General features: G+C 44.3%; 1 protein-coding gene across 1 annotated transcript in view; it reads right to left on the reverse strand.

Moving 5' to 3' along the window:
- The window catches only part of birc6 (baculoviral IAP repeat containing 6), a 346,340-nt gene that overhangs the window by 130,693 nt on the left and 194,045 nt on the right, over positions 1–21,602 (reverse strand). Inside the window, exon 64 of the mRNA XM_034184474.1 lies at positions 3,771–3,924. Coding sequence (XP_034040365.1) covers positions 3,771–3,924 — 154 coding nt within the window. The remainder of the gene's footprint in view (positions 1–3,770; positions 3,925–21,602) is intronic.

The following is a 21,602-nucleotide window of genomic DNA, read 5'->3' on the forward strand; positions in this document are numbered from 1 at the left end:
ATTTGGAAGAGAACTCCCAACTTTGAGTTTTGTTGCCACATTTTGTCTTTGGTTTCTTTATCACTAATAAAACTGTGCTTTAACCCCACTCTCATCGCCTTGGCTGTCCTGTATTTAGGGGTTCCCCTCATCCCTTGGTTCATCTCCTCCCAACTGTAACAACTAGGTTGTATTGCACGATGCCCAATACACTCATTTGCACATGCATAAGTGTAAATATTGCACAGGTTGTCAATAATGGAAAAGCTGCATTTTGTGCAGTCATAGCTGGCCAGAAACACTTTACACAAGGAGATGTTGTAATGCAGAGGAAGCCTTTTCTGCGTACACGCCAGAGTCGCTTGAGGTATGCTAAAGCACATTTGGACAAGCCAGCTTCATTTTGGAATAAGGTGCTGTGGACTGATGAAACTAAAACTGAGTTATATGGACATAACAAGGGGCGGTACGGATGGCTGAAAAAGAACACAGCATTCCAAGAAAAACACTTGCCACCTACAGTAAAATTTTGAGGTGGTTCCATCATGCTGTGGGGCTGTGTGGCCAGTGCTAGAACTGGGAATCTTGCTAAAGTTGAGGGTCACATGGATTCCAGTTAATATCAGCAGATTCTTGACAACAATGTTCAAGAATCAGTGACAAAGTTGAAGTTGCTTTCAACAAGACAACGACCCTAAACACTTCTCAAAATCTATGAAGGCATTCAAGCAGAGGAACAAATGCAATATTTTGGAATGGCCATCTCAGTCTCCAGACCTGAATATTATTGAAAATCTGTGATGTGATTTTTACGTGGGCTGTCCATGCTCAGAAACCAACAAACCTGACTGAACTAGAGATGTTTTGTAAAGAATGGTCCAAAATACCTTCAACCAGAATCCAGACTCTCACTAGAAGTGACAAGGAAGTGTTTCGAGGCTGTTATTTCTGCAAAAGGAGGATCTACTAAATATTGATGCATTTTTTTCTGCTGAGGTGCCCAACATTATGCACCTGTCTAATTTTGTTTAAAGTATTATTGCACACTTTCTGTAAATCCTACAAACTGCATTTCACTTCTCAAATATCACTGTGTTCTGTGTGCCTGCTATATGATATATTTAACTGAAATTGCTGATCCAAACAACCAATGATTTATAAAGGAAAATCATGGGGTTGCCACATTTTACATACAACTGTATAATTTTTGCATACTTTTACAACAGTATCATGTATGGGTACAAACATTATGCAAAACCAGGATCCATGAGAAGGGTGTTCTATTTCATTCCTCCTGACTGCCAGGGGGCGGTGCTTTAGCACATGGATGATTTGTGCAGAGGTCGAGTCTTATACCAACAAAGTCACGCCAGTAGGTGCGACCTGGGTGACGTCAATAACCGTATATAAGCGCACATTACCCAGCATTCAGTTCTTTTTCCATCTCTCGCATGAGAAGCAGAAGGTCGAACCTTTTTTGGATCACTTGATGATCATAGCCTCGCAACCTTCCGTGGTTGGAACTGCGCATACGCGCCCCCCAGAGGCTGCAAGACCACGAGTTCTTTACTCTGTTCTGCTTACTGCTGTGGGTGAGTAACCCCGCTTGGTGCAGGTGTTCAGTTGATCTGGCCTCAGCTCTCGGTGAGTAACTCTGTTTTTCTACGAGTGAGCAGTTGTGGCTTCACTTGTTTTTCCACTACTGTGTGACGCTGCGGCGCTTGCAAGTTGACACTGTTGACATTGTGCTGTAGATGAGTGTTTTTCACTTCTGCTCTACGGCTGTTGCTCCAGTTGTTGATGTCTTGTTGACATTGTGCTGTAGTTGTGTTTTTCGCTTATATACGGTTGCTGACGTCACCCAGGTCACACCTAATGGTGTGACTTTGTTGGTATAGGAGTCGAACTCTGCGCATTGCGCACATGGAATAATCCAGGTGCTAAAGCACCGCCCTCTTGCGGTCATCCAGAATTCATAGAACCGTAGTTACATACGTAACTCTCATTAAACCTGCTCAAAAATACTGGAGAAACAAGTGCAAAGTTTCTGTTAAGGTATATCTGATAAACAGAGTCATGACACACAGTGTATCTAAAGATTACAAAAGAAGGTAGTGTTAGCTCCACAGAAAGTTGCTAAGACGATTAGGATGTACATAAACAATAAAACAAAGCACTGAAAGTGAGCGCACAGAGCCGCTGCATCTACACGTGCCGCCATCTTTTTGCTGTTTTTAAGATGTTCATGATAAGTAGCAATGGGACATCAGTTTTAAAGTAAAATGTGACTGCATCAATACTCGGACCCATTGATCTATCCAAATGTAGAACCATTTGAGGGCCTGTTTTAAAAGTTGCTAACTCGTTGAGTAAAACTGTTACGTTGCTACTTCTGTATCTAGATACACATTGAATTGCTTTATAATTATTATAGTGGTCAACTATACCACCATTATGTTGATCTAAAAAGGTTAGTCTAATGAAAAGTGTGCGAACAAATGCCTGTTCGGGCAGGATGGACTGTCACACTGATTTAATCTGCAAAACATTTACTGTAATAAGCAAATACAAACCAAAACCAAAAAGGGGTGGGAGAGGTGAGGGGTTAAAAAACAAAAACAAAAATCAGTTGATGGCATCTCTGAGGAAGCTGCATTTTTAAAATGTAAAACATGAAGAAATCACAGAGCTTCAGTTGGTGAATGCACAAACCAATGCTTCACCTTCTGTCACAGATGCTCTAGCACCATCTGGTGTTTAATTTAGCAATATTTGCAATATACAAAGCACTCATAAATAGGACAACACACAAAAAGATTCACCAATGCAAACAGATTAACCTTTAAATTTAGTTAAGAATGAGTCATCGAAATCCAACATTCCATCATACAGATCACAGAAAAGTAATCTGCAGTGAATTAGAAATCCCTAAATGGAGGACAAACATCATCAAGCTTGATACAGTGGCAAAAATGAAGATGGCTTTTACGTAAAGTTTCACAGTTGTCTTTGGCAACTTCTTTGATTTGCTCTCTGATGCAACCAGATGGATGTTTTTGGTTATTATTGGGTACATTTGGATTTCGGATCAACAATAGTGGAATAACATAAAATTGGTAAAAGGTAAAATTGTAACCAACGTCATACTTCTTGACCACTGAAATGTATGTTTGAAGTTACTAGAAGTAGCTTGTCATATTGCTGCATGGAAAACTACCAAAAAAATAGACTATGTCAAGGGTCACACCATAGAAAACGTCTCAGATCTTAATAGACTCCAAAGAACAGGAACCATTAAAATATTCCACTTCTCCACTCAAAGCCCAGGATAATAAAACATGACTGACAGACAACTCCAATTCTGGCTATTGCTGCTTGCTTAGACACAGTAATGGCAAGCTCAGGTGATACATCATAGCGATAACGACTAACATATTATGATGAATGAAACAAGATGCTGCGGTGGCTACATTTTCTGTGAGGCAAAGACAAACCAAGTCATCAGAGTGAGCAGCATATAACACCAACAGATCCTAGCTACAAACATATTACAGGCATAAAATCATAAATGTGAAGATCTGCATTAAAGTGATACACTCAAACATTTCTTGAAGAAAACAGGACAATAAGCACAGTTTTGTGAGCATTGTTAACTGGGGTGCCTTTAATTTGATGTGCATCAACATAAGATCTGCCAGTCCTTTTGGACAGGACAGTTCTTGCATACTGAAATTTGACAAGTGATTGATAATATATAACACTGTGTGCGTGTGTTTCAAGTGAAACCCTACCAGAATCATTGCGTAAGTAGGAGGACATGGCAGGGATGAGGCAGGACTGACTCAGGAGCTCCTGCAGCACAGCCGGCAGCGCTGAGCTGTTGTGTCCTCTGCTGTCTGTTGAGGAGGCATCAGCACCTGCTGGGTTGATATAACTCGCCAAGACCTAGAAAAAAAAAAATTCACTGAAAGTGGAACTGAGAAGACACACGTCTTGTCTAACACAAGTTAGATAAACTGGCATAATTTATAGGTTTTATTTTTGCATTGTTGACAACTCTCCAGATGGACTTGCCTGTAGGAGACATGTGACATGTTCTTCTTCGAGCCGCTGTTTGGTCAGGGCCTGCTCCACATCCCAACCAGAAGCAGTGGATCCAGTACCAAAGCCAGTTCCTTTAGCCCAGTAAAGCTGCTGTTCTTCACTGGTCCCCCCACCATGACAACTGGATATCTGTGGCTGTCAACAAAGATACCCGTATGAGTTGAGGGGTTGTGGCTTGTTTTGGGCAAACCACCAAGTAGAAAGTCTTAACAACAACGTTTTTTCAAGCCACTTGGTTTTCTTAATGAAAATGGAGATTTCTGACCTACGATGAAAAACATCCCCCACTGAGAGTCAAAACTGTAATAATCTGTCCTGTTCGATTTCATTCTTGGCCTCTCTGACATACTGTCTGGGTTTGTGGTATGCACGCTCCACAGCCGAGGACAGAAAGGTGATCCAGAGGGTCATAAACACTGCCCTAAAGATCATCAGCTGCCGTCTGCCCAGCCTGGAAAACATCACCCCATCCTGCTGGCTTAGGAGAACCAAGGTCATCACAGGAGACCCCTCACACCCATTTTTGACCTGCTGCCCTCTGGGAGATGCAACAGGTCAACAAATCCCACACAGTAGGCTGTCAGCTTCTTCCCATATGCAATATGTACTGCAAACACCCATGGACACACTCACCCACAGACCTACTCCCAGGAACACCTCCCTCCCCCGGACAATAAACAACTCAACTTATCTCCACCCCCCCCAAACCACCACCACCACGGACAATAAACAACCCAATCTACCCCCCCCCCCCCCCAAGACAACAGACACCCCAGTATACCTCCTCCATCTTTAGCACCTTAACAGCACTGCCCTAAATGTTCCCGCAGTGTTCACAATCACTGCCCTAAATGTTACCCCCAGTGTTCATAATCACTGTCCTGAATGCTAACAGTCAAGTTTTAAGATGTACTTTATTTTATATTAGTATACAGTACATATTTCAGATTTAAGCAAATTTTTTCAGGTGTATGTCTTTTTTGTGGTGTACAGAAGCTCTGTGGGAGCAACCCGCCCCCCCAACCCCCCCCACTGTACAATGACAATAAAGACGATTCTTCTATTCTGAGCCCAGATGATGGCCAGAATTCATTCACTTCATGTCTTGGGGCTGGACACTTGAGACAAGCACTCACAGATGACACTTGCTGTTTCTTTGCCATTGGCTGAGAGACCGGCCAGCCTGGCTATATTGAAGCTGAGCTGCCCTCTGCACCACCGACCTCCAACTGATGTAAGCGCCCACATGCTGAGGCCCTTACTACTACAGTAAATTAGAGTAGCCATGACCTGGTCTTGTCTGATATGGTTGACACATTAGCCTCTGAATTTGCTCAGATTAAGATTAAGATTGCACCTTAGTCTGCAGCCTCCTACAGCTTCTGCTATTCCTATCACAGAGCAGTTTGCACCTTCCTGTGAATATAGTGAGGAGGAGCTGATCCCCCTACTACCAGCCACCGTGATGAAGATGCAATGTCAATCACAGCATCTGAGTCATTATTTAGAGTGGGCCAGAGAGGTCAGTTGGGGAGCCAAGGAGAGGGGGGTTGTTCCCCTCTTCCTTCCATAAGGGACTCCCACACCTTAGATCTAGACTCTCCTCAGGAGTCTGGCCTCTGTCCACCGTAAAGCACGCCATTCAGTTGGCCTTGTCGTGGCTTGGCGTTGATGCTCCTCAAACAGATATTGCTCCTTCTAGTGCCTTTTTTTAAAGTAACTCAGACAAATATGATGAAATATGATCAAAATAAAATCATATTCCATTGAAGACAATGGTCCAGAATTATTTCTCAGAATTGCACATCTTCATATGGTGTGCTACCACTGTCCAACTTCAAAGAAAGCTTAGTTCTCCATCATATGTAGGACTGTACAGAAGAAACTCTGATGTGTGCAAGATGTACCTCAGCAACAACACAGATGAAATTTAAGGTTATGCAGACAGACACAATATGAAGTTACAAGTCTATTGTCTCACATCCTCAGGGCCCCTTCACACATAGTACGAATAAGTACAAATCAGGGTGAATCACGGCGGAACAGCTCGTATGAGGGAACCACGAGAACATTGAGCCGACGGACAGATGTGAACAATCTCACTGCAACGGTGTCGTACACACTCGTGCAAGACACCTGCTTTGTGAGTTCATCATCAGTCAATCACAAATACTGACCATTATGAGCTTTTGTTCAAATCTGTATCTCAGGGGTCACAAACCCTGTTCCTGGAGAACCCCTAATCCTGTATGTTTTCCACGTCAACTTACTCAAGTCACACCTATTTTTTTTTAAAGTGGTGTCTTCCAGCTGTTGATTGTCTGAGCACACCTGATAGTTAATTCCCTGAGAGTGGATCAGGGAGAGTTAGAAAACATGCAGAGCAGGTGCTCTCCAGGAATAGGGCTGGTGACCCCTGCTCTAAGACACTTGTCTGATGGAAGCATACACTTGTGCAAACAGAAGGGAAATGCCACAGTGACTGTCACATACACAATGATGTAGTCACCATAGCATTTCCTTTTGTGCCATCACAAGATGATTCCTAACTCAGTATATTTACATGACACTGAAAAAACATGTAATGACTACATTAGTCCAACTCAAACTGGACTTTTTAAGTCCATGTAAACATGTTAGTCCGAATGAAATTGGACTCGAGTTTTTCCAAAGTCTGACTAACACACTTGACAATGTGATCAAAAGTCAATTAACTCCTGCATGTATATGCTCAATCAGACAGAATTGTGTACAGATCCTTGCAACATGGGGCCGTGCATTATCCTGCTTGCAAACATGAGGTGATGTTCTTGGATGTATGGCACAACAGTGGGCCTCAGGATCTCATCACGGTATGTCTGTGCATTCAAATGCCATCAATAAAATGCACCTGTGTTCTTCGTCCATAACAGACGCCTGCCCATACCATAACCCCACCGCCACCATGGGCCACTCGATCCACAACACTGACATCAGAAAACCGCTCACCCACACGATGCCACACACGTTGTCTGCCATCTGCCCTGGACAGTGTGAACCGGGATTCATCCGTGAAGAGAACACCTCTCAAACGTGCCAAACGCCAGCGAATGTGAGCATTTGCCCACTCAAGTCGGTTACGATGACGAAATGGAGTCAGGTCGAGGACCCCGATGAGGACGACGAGCATGCAGATGAGCTTCCCTGAGACGGTTTTCTGACAGTTTGTGCAGAAATTCTTTGGTTATGCAAACCGATTGCTTCAGCAGCTGTTCGAGTGGCTGGTCTCAGACGATCTTGGAGGTGAACATGCTGGATGTGGAGGTCCTGGGCTGGTGTGGTTACACGTGGTCTGCGGTTGTGAGGCTGGTTGGATGTACTGCCAAATTCTCTAAAACGCCTTTGGAGACGGCTTATGGTAGAGAAATTACATTCAATACACGAGCAACAGCTCTGGTTGACATTCCTGCTGTCAGCATGCCAATTGCACGCTCCTCAAATCTTGCGACATCTGTGGCATTGTGCTGTGTGATAAAACTGCACCTTTCAGAGTGGCCTTTTATTGTGGGCAGTCTAAGGCACACCTGTGCACTAATCATGGTATCTAATCAGCATCTTGATATGGCACACCTGTGAGGTGGGATGGATTATCTCAGCAAAGGAGAAGTGCTCACTATCACAGATTTAGACTGGTTGTGAACAATATTGAGGGAAATGGTGATATGCGTATGTGGAAAAAGTTTTACATCTTTGAGTTCATCTCATACAAAATGGGAGCAAAACCAAAGTGTTGCATTTATATTTTTGTTGAGTATAATTAAGGACAATGGAATGCACCCTCCTATGTAAAACCAGACTCTACGCCCCCCACAGTGACACACAAATCAGAGTTGCACAAGGACAGCCACTGCAGTAATGACAGGAGTTTGGGTCATATCCCAGCCAGCTGCCCCCATGATCCGTCTTGAGCTCTAACAGCTACATAAATCCAGTGGAGAAAAGGAAGAGTGTATTAGGCTGGGCATGTCACATCTGGAATGAAACAAATGGAAGCCACGCCAATTCAAGTAGGTCCACACACACCACACACACACACACATATATAAAACATAAACAAGAAACACATATGACCACAGTTTGCACAGTCAGTGCAGTGCCTGAAGAGGATTTATATAACAGCTGAGTGGATCCTTGTCATTTGATTGGTGTTTTGTATGTCACATGACATGGATTATTCATCCTATTTGTGTTTCGTTGCATTTCGCGTGCAATTTGGTTGCATTCTTTTTGTATCATTGCACACTGCAAACCCTGCCCACGAACACACTAGTGGGCAGCGTTTACATAAACATGGGAGAGTTTGTTTTGCTGACGGATGATGATTTGAACGAGGTAATTGACGGTGCTAATTTTTCTAACACACACCCACAAGAATAAAAAAAGAAATCCACTACGTTGTAAGCCGTCTGGAGGCATGAAGAGCTGTTAGGATGAAGATGATTAAGCGAGGATGAAGAGCTGGACTAATTTGTGATGTGAATTTTCGCTGGACTAAAGCCTTTTTTTTTTGGAAGTACACAAAGTCAGTGCACAGCATCATGGACTACATTGTCACAATTATTTTTGAACCATCTGTTTTTGAAAGTTGACTGGGAACAATTTTGGACTATTTAAAGTTTGTGATGGACTGGTGAAGTCAAAGCACCAGTGGAACATCAAAATGTAAGTCCCCTTTCTGTTGTTTATAAATTAATAAAATATCAAATGATAAGGATCTATTTTAGCCGTTATATAAAACAAATGAATGTTTTCACATTCTTTCTGGAACATTCCAGCTTTCACCTCATAAAATATTCGTACCATTGAACTCAAACATTCATTATTTGTATAATATATTTAGTAAAATCAGACCCTTTAATGATGCCTATATCAGGCATGTCACAGAGCATTTTCAAAAAGTGAAATGGGTGAGGGAATGAAGCATAAAATGGTACTTTCTGGTGAGTTTTGATAGTTTAAATGGCACAAAATTAAAGTTATCATAAACCCTTTACTGGGTGTTTGAATCATCACCAAGCAGGAGATTATTCAAAGACTCAAGAACCAGTGATGAAGGTGGCCCTTGAAAAAAAATCAGAGATTATTTTTCATGCTGTTGGGGGTCCCACGGCTAGTGGGGTGTCTGGGGAAAATACTAGATGCAATGTGCAATTTCTCAGTCCCATTTTCTTGCTCATTTTAGTCATAAAAACCATATTTTCCCATAGTGACAAGATGGCAGAACTATAATGCACTCTGTCACGGATTACAAAAAAAAAAAAATCACATATCTGCATCGGACTGTTACTGCTCTCTCTACATTAATCTAAACTAGGGGTGGCCAAGTTTGGTCCTCGAGAGCCACATTCCTGACACTCTTACTTGTCTCCATGCTCCAACACACCTGAGTCCAATGAAAGGCTCATTAAAAGTCTGCTAACAAGTCTTTCATTGGATTCAGGTGTGTTGGAGCAGGGAGACAACTAAGAGTGTCAGGAATGTGGCTCTCGAGGACCGAACCTGGCCACCCCTGATCTAAACATCTGACCAGTAATTTGTGCTTTTATTAAAACTGATAGTGTTTTAAATAAACAAAAATAAAAACTGATACAAGTAAAGCTGCACTTACTGTTCATTAAGTTAACAATATCACTTTTTCCAGTGGCAGATGGTCCATAGGGGGCGCTTGGGCACTGCCTCCCAGATGTGGAGGAAAAAAAATAATATATTAAAAAAAGTATATCAATGCAGTTTTACTTAATAGTATGTGCCTACATACAATCTGAATAATTAAAATAACATTTGCACCAACTGACTCATTCAACAGTGTATTAATTTCCACAGACAGAACGCATCATTTCTCTTCTTGGGCAATCACTCAAAGAACCCCTTGAAGTGCTGCGAAATGACCAATTGTGTATGTTGCAGAGGAAAAATAAAATATTTGGCCAATCAGCATCACCAAATTTAGTATCTTGGGGGTAACAGAATTTTCACCCCTGGACCAATTGTGTGTGGTTGCTAAAGAAAAATAATAAATATTTGGCTAATCAGCATTGACAAATTTAATGGCTTGGGCGGGGGCGACCTACGATAAAAATTCCGCCCCTGGATTTATCAAAGTGCTGCTGTTTTTGACGGAAATAAAACCTCACCAATGTTTGGGTTATTTATTTATTTTCTGTCTCCGTGTGTTTTGCTGGAGTAAGTTGAACAACTTTGGGACACAGATTTTGGGAGGTGAGGGGGGGAACCTGGGATAAAGGAGCGACCACAAACTGCCGCACACTGGCTGCGCTCACATAGGCGGCTCGGAGTTTGGTAGGTGGAAAAGAAGCAGCACGACACTAACTTTTTTTCCAGCTTGGGACTCCGGCGAGGGCGGTCGCATCTCCTCCTCTCTCCTCTAACGCTGCTCCAACCGTCAAAGTCCCGACTTCACCGGACTGTGAATTCTTCAAACTATATTTGGGTTTACCATGGAATTGATCAGCTGTTCTCAGAACGTTATTGACACCATTTTTCAACAAGGAAATCAGGGCTGGGGGACCCTGTGTCCCCAGATGGAACCTACCCTGCGAGCTCTGTTCTCAACGCCTGGGAGAAGTGGCGTGTTGCGTGCTTGGTACCATGATCTGTGGAGGACGTCGAAGATTTATTTATATTTGGTTTTATTGTGGGAGAGCTGGTACTTATTGGTTTATGTGCTGCCCTGACCTACCGGAGACTTGGCAAGACTGCTGCTACCAGAACCACAACCCCTCACCTGTTGTCATGATTAACGAGTTGGGCAAGGCGATACATTTTCAGACTGCATTAACCCTTGAACTCAGATGTAAGTTGGATAACATCTTGGAGTAAATGTATGCCTTGCAAACAAGATGTCGGAGAACAGGGAATACTCATAAATTGGATTTGGTCGGTCAGAGGAGTTGCAAATGTGTTTCTGTGCTGTACCCTATACATGGCGGTCTTATCAGCCTCCGAAGGTCAAAACGCTCCGCTCCCAAAGACAGATTTTGAAACATGATATAAAAATCAAAGACTTACCGGGAGGGTTAGCTTTTCTGTATGAAATTTTTTTTAAAAGTCGGGTTGAACTAGCCCCATTTGAATTTATTCCTGATGAACTTTAAATTGTCTCCCTGCAGCAGAACAACATTTCATCCATTTGTTTTGTAGTTTCAGCACGGCACGGAGTAAAATTTGTCACAGTGCCTCTCATTGGCTGCTATCTGGACAAGCGGCAGCAGGTTATATTTATCTTTCAGTCTCGCAACAGGATGTGAAAATGTCAGACATCCACTGTGACTTCTCATCAGAGATGTTTCCAAATGATTTTACAGATATCAACATCAGCCCAGACTAAATCCAATGAGGGCCAGGAAAATACAACTAACCTGGAAACGATCGCCATGGAAGTAACGACCCGGATTTCCAGGAATTCCCAGAAAACATTCATCACTGAAGAACAAGCAGGTTTTATTTCTGAACTGCTGCAAAAATTAATCCAGGAGTCAATTACTGCAGGAGTGGAGTGGAAGGAAAGGCAAATTTATGTCTTTTTCAATCACTGAAATGCTTTTTTTTTTTATTAATTAAGAAAATGTTGATATATTTACCATGTCTGTGACTTCTTTCCCAATCATAGAACGTTCAGTAAAGGTGTTGCCAGTGTAATATGAAAATGTCTCCAGATCATTTCTCTCTTACTTGTGTGCTGTGTGAATCGTGTGAATGAACTATAACTGCACACAAATTTGTTCAAGTATTTTGAAGCAGCTATAGTTAAAGTGAAAACTAAAACAAAATGCAGTTCTATTTCATTCCTCCTGACCGCCAGAGGGCGGTGCTTTAGCACCTGGATAACTACATGTGCGCAGCACAGAGGTCGAGAATATATAACAACAAAGTCACGCCATTGGATGTGATCTGGGTGATGTCACTGGTTGTCTTTATATACTAGAAGCACCCAGCGCTCGCTTCTTTTCTACATTCTCGCATTCTTAGAGATTGAGAACGCATTTAGCTGCGATTGCAGCTCTCGCTTGTAGCCTCGCAACCCACCTTTGGTTGGAGCTACATGCACTGCACACGTCCTCCAGAGGCAGCGAGACACGGCTTCACCGTTTTTTTGTTTTGTTTCGTATTCTTTGACTGACACCTGTCATGAGTACACCTTCCTAAAAGCCAGGTGCGCGCCTTTGCCACTGCCCTGCTGGGTATTTTCCTCTGTGCACATTAGCTGTGTTGTTTCGACGAAAGCTGGCTATTTATTTAGTTGTGTCACTAACCCCGTTAACTACGTGGTAGTGTGTGTATCAGAACCAGTATAGTGTACTGTGTTGGGCTTGCTGTGAGTGTTTTCCACTCCTTGAAATACTTCGTCTGCAGTGCCGCCATTTTGCTAAGTTTAACAGCTCCGCTAGCAGCTAGTGTTGTCGTCGTTGCTCTAAGTGACTTAGCACTTGGGCTGTGAGTTTTTCGGCTGTGTGCATCATGTTATTACTGTGGCTGTGAGTGTTTCACGCTCCGGGCCTTGTATTAGCTTTTACACTGTGAGTGTTTCACGCTCCGTGCCTCATGCCGAGTCTGCGGTTGGAGTGTTTCACGCTCCGTGCCTCGTGCCGAGTCTGCGGCTGTGAGTGCTTCACGCTCCCTGCCTCATGTCGAGTCTGCGGATGTGAGTGCTTCACGCCCCGTGCCTCGTGTCGAGTCTGCAGATGTGAGTGCTCCACACTCCGTGCCTCGTGTCAAGTCTACGGCTGTGAATGCTTCACGCTCCGTGCCTCGTGTCGAGTCAGCGGCTTTGAGTGCTTCACGCTCCGTGCCTCGTGTCAAGTCGACAGCTGGAGTGCTTCACGTTCCGTGCCTCGTGTTAAGTCGACGGCTGGAGTGCTTCACGCTCCGTGTCTCGTGTCAAGTCGACGGCTGGAGTGCTTCACGCTCCGTGCCTCGTGTCAAGTTGACGGCTGTGAGTGCTTCACTCTCCGTGCCTCGTGTCAAGTCGCCGGCTGTGAGTGCTTCACGCTCCGTGCCTCGTGTCGAGTCAGCGGCTGGAGTGCTTCACGCTCCGTGCCTCGTGTCAAGTCGACGGCTGGAGTGCTTCACGCTCCGTGCCTCATGTCAAGTCGACGGCTGGAGTGCTTCACGCTCCGTGTCTCGTGTCAAAGTTGACGGCTGTGAGTGCTTCACGCTCCGTGCCTCGTGTCAAGTCGCCGGCTGTGAGTGCTTCACGCTCAGTGCCTCATGTCAAGTCGACGGCTGTGAGTGCTTCACGAGCTGTGCCATGTGTAAAATCGACGGCTGTGAGTGCTTCACGCTCCGTGCCTTGTGTTACTATTTACACTGCATGTGATTCACGCTTTGTCTTTCCATCTGTAACCGTCAGGGCTTGCGTTAGCCATCTGCACGCAGTCCACAATGTTGACAGGGCCTTTGTTGCATGGCTGTAGTACCTGTTTGGGTCCCTTGAGCCCAGATGATGGACATATGTTTTGTCCCTCGTGTCTTGGGATCGGACACCTGACGGAAGCCCTGACTGGCGATGCCTGCCTTAATTGTGCCAGCATGCCACTGGCATAGAGATCTGCTAGACTTGCGGCATTGGAAAGTGGAATATCTAGTGCAACTTTGGCCTCCAGCCCCAGGAAGGAACAAAAGCACCGTAAACGCCCACATGCAGGAGCCCCTTCTGCTAAGAAGGTTACTCATGACCATGCTTTGGCTGAAAAGGTCGAAACATTGACTTCTGAGTTTGCTCAGATTAAGTCCTTGCTTCTGAATCTACAGCCAAGGGATGCAGTGACAGTTCCTGATGTCCCTAATGAGGCTGATCAGACCAGTGTAGTTACTCAGCAGGAGGAAGATGTCGTGTCTATTGCTGCGACTGATTCCTTGTACATGACAAGTGATATAAACTGTGTGGAGGATGAGGATGAGAGGGGTCTTTCTCCAAGCCATTCATTAGTGGGCTCTCACACCTCTGAGGCAGAGTCCCTGCCGCAAACCGGACCTGGACTATCCTTTGTCAAGCAAGCTGTTCAGTTGGCTTTATCCAGGCTTGGGGTCAACAATCCCCCTGCGGAAACCACCGCTTCAAGTGCCTTTTTCAAAGTCACTCAGAAGCCTGAGTTCAACGTTCCAATTTCACAACCATATATTGAGGAGCTCCACCGATGTTGGGCAGACCCCAAAACATTGACACATCTATCGCAGGACTGTAGAGCCCTTAGCTCTATGTGTGATTCGGTGCAGTATGGTCTGAACCGTATGCCCGCCATTGACAGCATTATTGCGAACCTGGTTGTGGCTCCAGCTGATGCTGTTCGGCCGGATGCCCGCTGCCCACGACCTCAGTGTAGGGTCACTGATGACCTCCTCACCAAAAGCTATGACATAGCTGCTCACATCGGTCACCCAGGCAACTCACTGTCCCATTTAGCCCTTGCCCTCTCAAAGTCTTTGAGGGGAGTCCTCAGGGATGCGAGGCAGAGGTGGTCGGGTCTGACTGCCAACGTTTGGCCCCCAGCCGTTTTTCACGAAATCAACTCAGCCACTGGGAGGCTAAAGTTCAAGACCCATGGGTCATTTCAACCTTGTTCGAAGGTTACAGAATTCAGTTCAGATGTCGTTCTCCAAAGTTCAATGGGGTGAGGATGACTGTTGTTTCTGACTCGGTGCAGTCTGCCGCCCTACAACAGGAGATTTTGGAACTCCTGGAGAAGGGGGCCATAGAGCCAGTTCACAGTTAAGACCAGCTCAGGGGGTTCTATTCAATTTACTTCCTTGTTCCAAAGAAGGATGGCGGCTTTCGTCCTATCCTTGATCTCCGACGTCTGAATCGTTATATCAAAGTGCTGCAGTTTCACATGCTCTGCACAGTAGACGTCGTTCAAACTATCACACCAGGAGACTGGTTCACAAGTGTCGACTTAAAAGACGCCTATTTCCACTGTCTAAAGAGCAAGGGGGGCTTGCTTTACCTTGCCTCATTGATTATTATAAAGCAGTACAACTGCGACCATTAGTCTGCTGGTGTAACCCAAGTTACAATTCAAAATGGAAGGAGATAGATCAGGGTTTAATGGCACAACGTCCAATTAGTACACTTATTGGAGATCCCTTGATGAAAAATGTAGTATTAGATATAAATAACCCAATTTTTAACAGTTCACTGAAGGTATGGAGGGACATCATCAAAAAATACGACATTTATGAGAAATTAGAATTTTTTAAATGGCTTGCTTACGATTCAGATTTCATACCAGGGAAAGTAGATTCAGGATTTAAAACCTGGTGCAGTAAGGGCCTTACTACATATTATACTTTGTTCGAGAAAGGTGTGATAAATGAGCTTCCAGGATCCAAAGAAAAGTTCGGACTAATAAATCAAGACCCTTCAGGTATTTACAAATTAGGGACATTATTAAAAAAATTCATTCATAAACCAATTTTGAGAAGGGGACATTTTTGATATCCTGTCGAGTGCATATAACCATGCCCCAATCCAAAAAATTATCTCCAAATGTATATGGTGATTCAAATTTACAAGGTATCCTCCACACATTTAAAAGATAGTGGGAAAAGAGGGCAATTTTTCTTAACGTTGGACAGTTGGGAGAGAATATGTCAGCAACAATGGTACTGTACCAGTGCCCCTTCATGGAGAGAATTTTCTTGGAAAAATGCAATTCGTTATTTCCGTACACCAGCCCAACAGTCGAAATATTCAGACCAGATCAAATGCTGGAGGCAATGTGGTCAAACGTTGGCAGACCATTTTCATATATTCTGGAATTGTTCTTCTGTTACTCCATTTTGGGATGAAATGCATATTGTTTTGGAAACAGTTTTTAAAAAGAAAATTCATAGAAAATTTGAAATACTATATCTTGGAGATTTGTTAGAATTAAAACTTACGAAAGCAGAACTATTTGATGAAAGTGTTATTGGTAGCAGGGAAAAAATGTATAACAGGCACTGGCTTCAGAAAGAAATATCAACTATTAATGAGTGGATTAACATTATACATCAGATTTTCACTATGGACGGTTGACATTTAGGGTGAAACTCCAGACGGATGTTTTTTGAAGATTTTGGAAAAAATGGCTATCCTTTGTAATAGTAATTAGACCTGACTTTGTCTGATTTGTACTAAACCCCACTGTGTTCGTGTTCTGTTTTATTTGGTATACAATCGAAAAAACAATAAAATGTGAATAACAAAAAAAAAAAAAGACGCCTAGTTTCCATGTGCCAGTGGTGCCTCGTCACAGGCAGTTTCTCCGCTTTGCTTTCAAAGGTCAGGCATACCAGTTCAGGGTGCTTCTTTCGGCCTCTCTCTCGCCCCGCGTACATTTACCAGATGTATGGCTGCAGCACTAGCCCCACTGCAAGCTCTTGGATTAAGAATCCTACCCTACTTAGACGATTGGCTTGTCTGCGCTCCCGACTTAGGAGCAGGCGCACAACGACACAGCTCTTCTACTGAACCATGATCTCTCATTTAGGACTCACAGTGAACTTTGCAAAGAGTTCTCTTGTTCCCAGTCACAAACGACCTTCATCGGCATTACCATCAACTCCCTGACTATGACTGCATCGCCATCCCCGCAGAGAGATGGACGATGTAATTCGTCTCGTCTCACACATTCAACGGGCTGTGACAGTGCCTTTTGGTTTGCTGCTTCCGGTTGATGGGCAAATTGACGGCAATGTCGCTAGTGGTACCTTTGGGACTTCTGTTCTTACGTCCCCTACGATTTGGATCACCAACCTAGGCCTCAACTCAAAGTTGCATCAGCACAGGCTTGTAGCGACTCTGGTGAGGGGTGTCTGGAGTCCTCAGGAAGAGACGTCCAACACATAAACGTGCTGGCGCTTCGCGCTGTGCGACTGGTTCTCAAGTATTTCCTCCCGGCCCTGAGAGGAAAGACATGTTCTGTCCGGTCGGACAATACGTCAACAGTCTATCACATAAACCATCAGGGGGGCACCAGGTCCGATCACTCATTGGCAGAAACTCGGAGGCTTCTCTTATGGGCGTTGCCTCGCCTTCAAAGTGTCAGAGCAGTTCATCTGCCCGACGTACAGAACAGCGCTGCGATTTACTCTTCAGACAGAAACCACCACCTGGAGAGTGGAGACTGGAACCCGATGTTGGTCCAAATGATCTGGCGGAAGAAAGTATGGTGTAGCGGAAGTGACCTTTCGCTTCAAGCACCTCGACACATTACCCACGGTGGTACTCCCTCTTGGAACCAGACAGCCCGCTGGGTCAGGATGCATTGGCTCACCCGTGGCCAGACTGCCTCCTTTATGCCTTCCCTCTCCCGCTGCTGATGTTGACACTGCACAGATAGATCAGAGAAGCCACAGGGTGCTGCTGGTTGCTCCATTCTGGCCGGGAGGATTTGGTTTCCCATGATTTACAAACCTCCTCGAGGGGGAACCTCTCTCTCCCGGAGAGGAAGGACTTGTTATCACAGTACAGGGAGGATTTGGCACCCTCACCCAGAACGCCTTCAAACGTTATGTGTGGCGTTGATGGCCGGACTCCTTGTTAAGTTCTTGTGACCAGGCTGTTGTTCAGACTATCCTTAATTCATATGCTGCTTCTACCAGGGCTTTGTATGACAACAGATGGAAGCTGTTTGCGGGGGTGTGAGAACCAAAAATTAGACCCGGAGCGTTGCCCTGTGCCTATTCTCCTCAAATATTTACAAGAACTGCTAAAGAAAAGACTTTCTATCGCCACCTTGAAGGTTTATGTTGCTGCAATCTCTGCCCGGCACGTCTACGTTGATGGCCGGTCAGTGGGTTCACACATCTTAGTGTGTCGTTTTTTGAAAGGTGCTCTACGTTTGCGGCCTCCAAGGCTTGCACGCGTACCTTCATGGGACCTTCCTCTAGTCCTGGAGGGTCTAAGCTTATCCCCTTTCGAACCAGTTGAAAGTGCTGATCTTAAATGGGTGTCAGTGAAGACTGATTTTCTACTTGCACTGTCTTTGGCTAAGCGGGTGGGAGAGCTCCATGCCCTATCAGTCGCTGGGGACTGTTTGTGATGGAATTCTGACGGATCTGGGGTTACGCTGTGGCCTAATCCGTCCTTTTTACCCAAGAGAATTTCAACCTTTCATGTTAACCAGCCAGTTTCCTTGGCTGTGTATGTCCCGCATTCTGATCCAGGATTATCTGTTTCAGGTTCCCTGTGTCCTGTCCGAATGTGGAAGCAGTACATTAGTGCGACTGCCGGGATCCGGAAAAGGGATGCCCTGTTTGTGTGTTATGGTGATCACAAAAGAGGCTGTGCTGTCTCAAAGCAGCGACTCTCGCATTGGGTCGTGGATGCCATTTTACAAGTATACAGGTCCAGAGGTCTTCAGCCTCCTAAGGTTACGTGTCATTCCAACAGAGTGGTGTCCACCTCCTGGGCTGCACTGAGAGGTGTCCCTTTGAGTGATATTTGTGCTGCTGCTACGTGGGCTTCGTCCTGTACCTTCGCCCACTATTACAGACTGAATGTGGCTGCTCCTCCTGCGGTGACTTCGGCAGTGTTGTCAGCCTCCACTCCCCACTGCTGATGCGAGGTGAGTGTGACTCTTCATGACCTTGTTGGTATTAAGTCATCCAGGTGCTAAAGCACCGCCCTCTGGCAGTCAGGAGGAATGAAATAGAGCGAGAGTTACGAATGTACCTACGGTTCTATGAATTCCGGATGACCGCCAGAGTTACTTGTCACTCAGAGTCTTGTGAGTTCATTCCGAAAAGAAGAGAGCGCTGGGTGCATCTGGTATATATAAAGACAACCAGTGACATCACCCAGGTCACATCCAATGGCGTTACTTTGCTGGTATATATTATCGACCTCTGTGCTGCGCACATGTAGTTATCCAGGTGCTAAAGCACCGCCCTCTGGCGGTCATCCGGAATTCATAGAACTGTAGTTACATTGTTAACTCTCGATTGTTTTAAATGACAAAAGGGACTGTATTTGCATGGCAATTTTCCATCTGAATCAGAAGCCCAAAGCGCTTGACAATGATGCACGCACAGTGTGTGCATGAGGCATAATATGGTGAACATATGCTGGCTAAATTGTCAAAGTGAGACAGGGGTATTAAACTCCAACCTATTTTTAAAACAACCTAAATTTATAAACCAAACTAGAAGAAAACGAAAAGCAGATGAGCAAGTTATTGTGTACAGTAAGCTCTTGCATATTCAAATGGTAAACGGATTGCATTCATATTGCGTTTTTCCATCTGCATCAGCTGCTCAAAGTGCTTTACAATAACGCCTCACATTCACCCTGATGTCAGGGTGCAGCCATACAAGGCGCTCACTACACACCGGGAGCAAGTAAGGGATTAAGGACCTTGCCCAAGGGCCCTTAGTGATTTTCCGGTCAGGCTGGGATTTGATCCAAGGATCCTCTGGTCTCAAGCCAAACACTTAAACACTAGACCATCAAATCCCCTGATAGCTGAGAGCCAGAAATCAGTGTGGTCAACTGATGTCTCCATGAACACGGTTGTAACTGTTGTGCGTATGCTCACGTAGACTTTACCTCAGAGACATTCGTGTTGGCGTTGGGGTTGCGAGGGGCGTGATGGCTGAGAGCAGACAAGCAGGCCAAAATTAGGTGGATAGCACCGATCTCAAGTGCCATACGGCGCAGCAACACACCGTCATCAGTGGTCAGAGGAGTGCTACTGAACAATGCTCGCAAGACATGGAAAGGCAGCGTGGGCAACACATTTGCCGATGGAGACTGCAGGATGTGACCTAGGCAGAGGAGAAACACCATTCATTCAACAACAAACATTTCCTTGAGCTTTAGATGAATAGGTTTTTCTTTGTAATGAGATGTACTGCACCACAAAGAAAATTCTTTAATTATCTCACTATGCTGGTATCTTCTGCACAGAAGAAAGACATGGCGATTTTTAAAGGATTCATTTATGCACTGGTATTGTATCAGATTACACTTTATTCTCGGATCAAAATTTAAAATTGAAGAAGAAACATTGGATTGGTGCATCCTTTTTTTTTAAATTTTTTTTTAACAAAACTAATTCAGAAACAAGACCAGATGATAAACTGAGTGTGTTTATGTGATGCCGCAACATTTCTGTGATGGTCAGTGTTGGCAGCTGTGAAGGTATTTCTTAACTTACTGCCTTCTCCATCATCTGTGACACCTAGCACTAGGCGGAGCAGACACTGGGCGTGTTTCCTCTCTTTCAACAGCACTTCTGCATAGCCTGGCAAGCGTAGGAATAATCCAAAAGCTGCCAATGAATGAGCAGGGATTGGTGACATAGTCTGTACTGAGGTTGACGATGATGACTGGGACTGCTGCTTGTTGATTGGCGGTGGCTCTGCAGCAATGGACTCCGGTGCCTCATACACAAGCTCACCAGACTGCTCGATGGTTACCCACTCAAACTGGTCACTGTCCTTGGGCTTCTCCTGGGTGGCAGAGGGCACCACCGGGGCACTGACCTGAAACAGGAAATCCAGGGAAATAAAAATGCAAAGCAAACATGAGCACTACAGTATGCACATACAGAAAGAGACAAAGCAGACAGAGGGATTTCAAAGAACAGCAACTCTGCAGTGTCCATAATTCAGGAGGAGAGCACAGACACCAGCTGGCATTCATGGATCATTTGAACTGTGGGTGTTCTAGTGTTTGTCCATATTTAGGACTAAGTATCACTGGGTGAATCTGAGAGCAAGCACAGCACATCAGTGTTTAAAATTCAAATGAAAAATATTCCTTCAGAAATTTCATTCTTACAAAAGACATTTCAAGAATTAAGTAGACAAACTACAATTACGTGACTAACACACATCATTCACTTTTGTGCACTCACTTAAGTAACACCATGATCACCATTTTTATGAGGATTATTTTTTTCAATGTCATCATAATGTAATTAAAACAGCTTTTATTACCATATAACACTCAATTGTGAAGAATAGGCTTGTCCCAATAAGTTTTTTGGGCCTGATCAGTCATTTAATAGAGAATCTGTCAATACAGAGTCCCAATCGATACTTGTACTTTCTTCAATATTACACAGAGCAGAATGCAAGCACATTAAAGCCAATCCATTGCATTAGCTTGTCACTTTAACACCCTGTTGTCCATGAATGCGCCGGTGCATGTAAGTGTACTTTTCATTATGTTTCTATTAACACCTCATCTGTAAAATGGATTTCCCCTCGAGACAATCTTTAACTCACAGCCAATCCCAGAGGCCAGAGAATTGTCACAAGCAGCTCAATGCTCCTCTCCTGTATTTTCAGCAGTGTGTGAGATACTTTACACAGAAAGTTCGACATCAGAACATGAGAAGAAATGCTTATTACTGAATATTTATATGATATTATATGATATATTTAATTCAGTCTTACACAAAAGGAATTAGATGTGGAAAAATGGGCGAATGAATTATTTTTCCAAGTGGATATACCAGTGGAGCTGTGGA

Source organism: Thalassophryne amazonica, chromosome 13, assembly GCF_902500255.1.
Source record: "Thalassophryne amazonica chromosome 13, fThaAma1.1, whole genome shotgun sequence".
NCBI classification, from domain to species: domain Eukaryota; kingdom Metazoa; phylum Chordata; class Actinopteri; order Batrachoidiformes; family Batrachoididae; genus Thalassophryne; species Thalassophryne amazonica.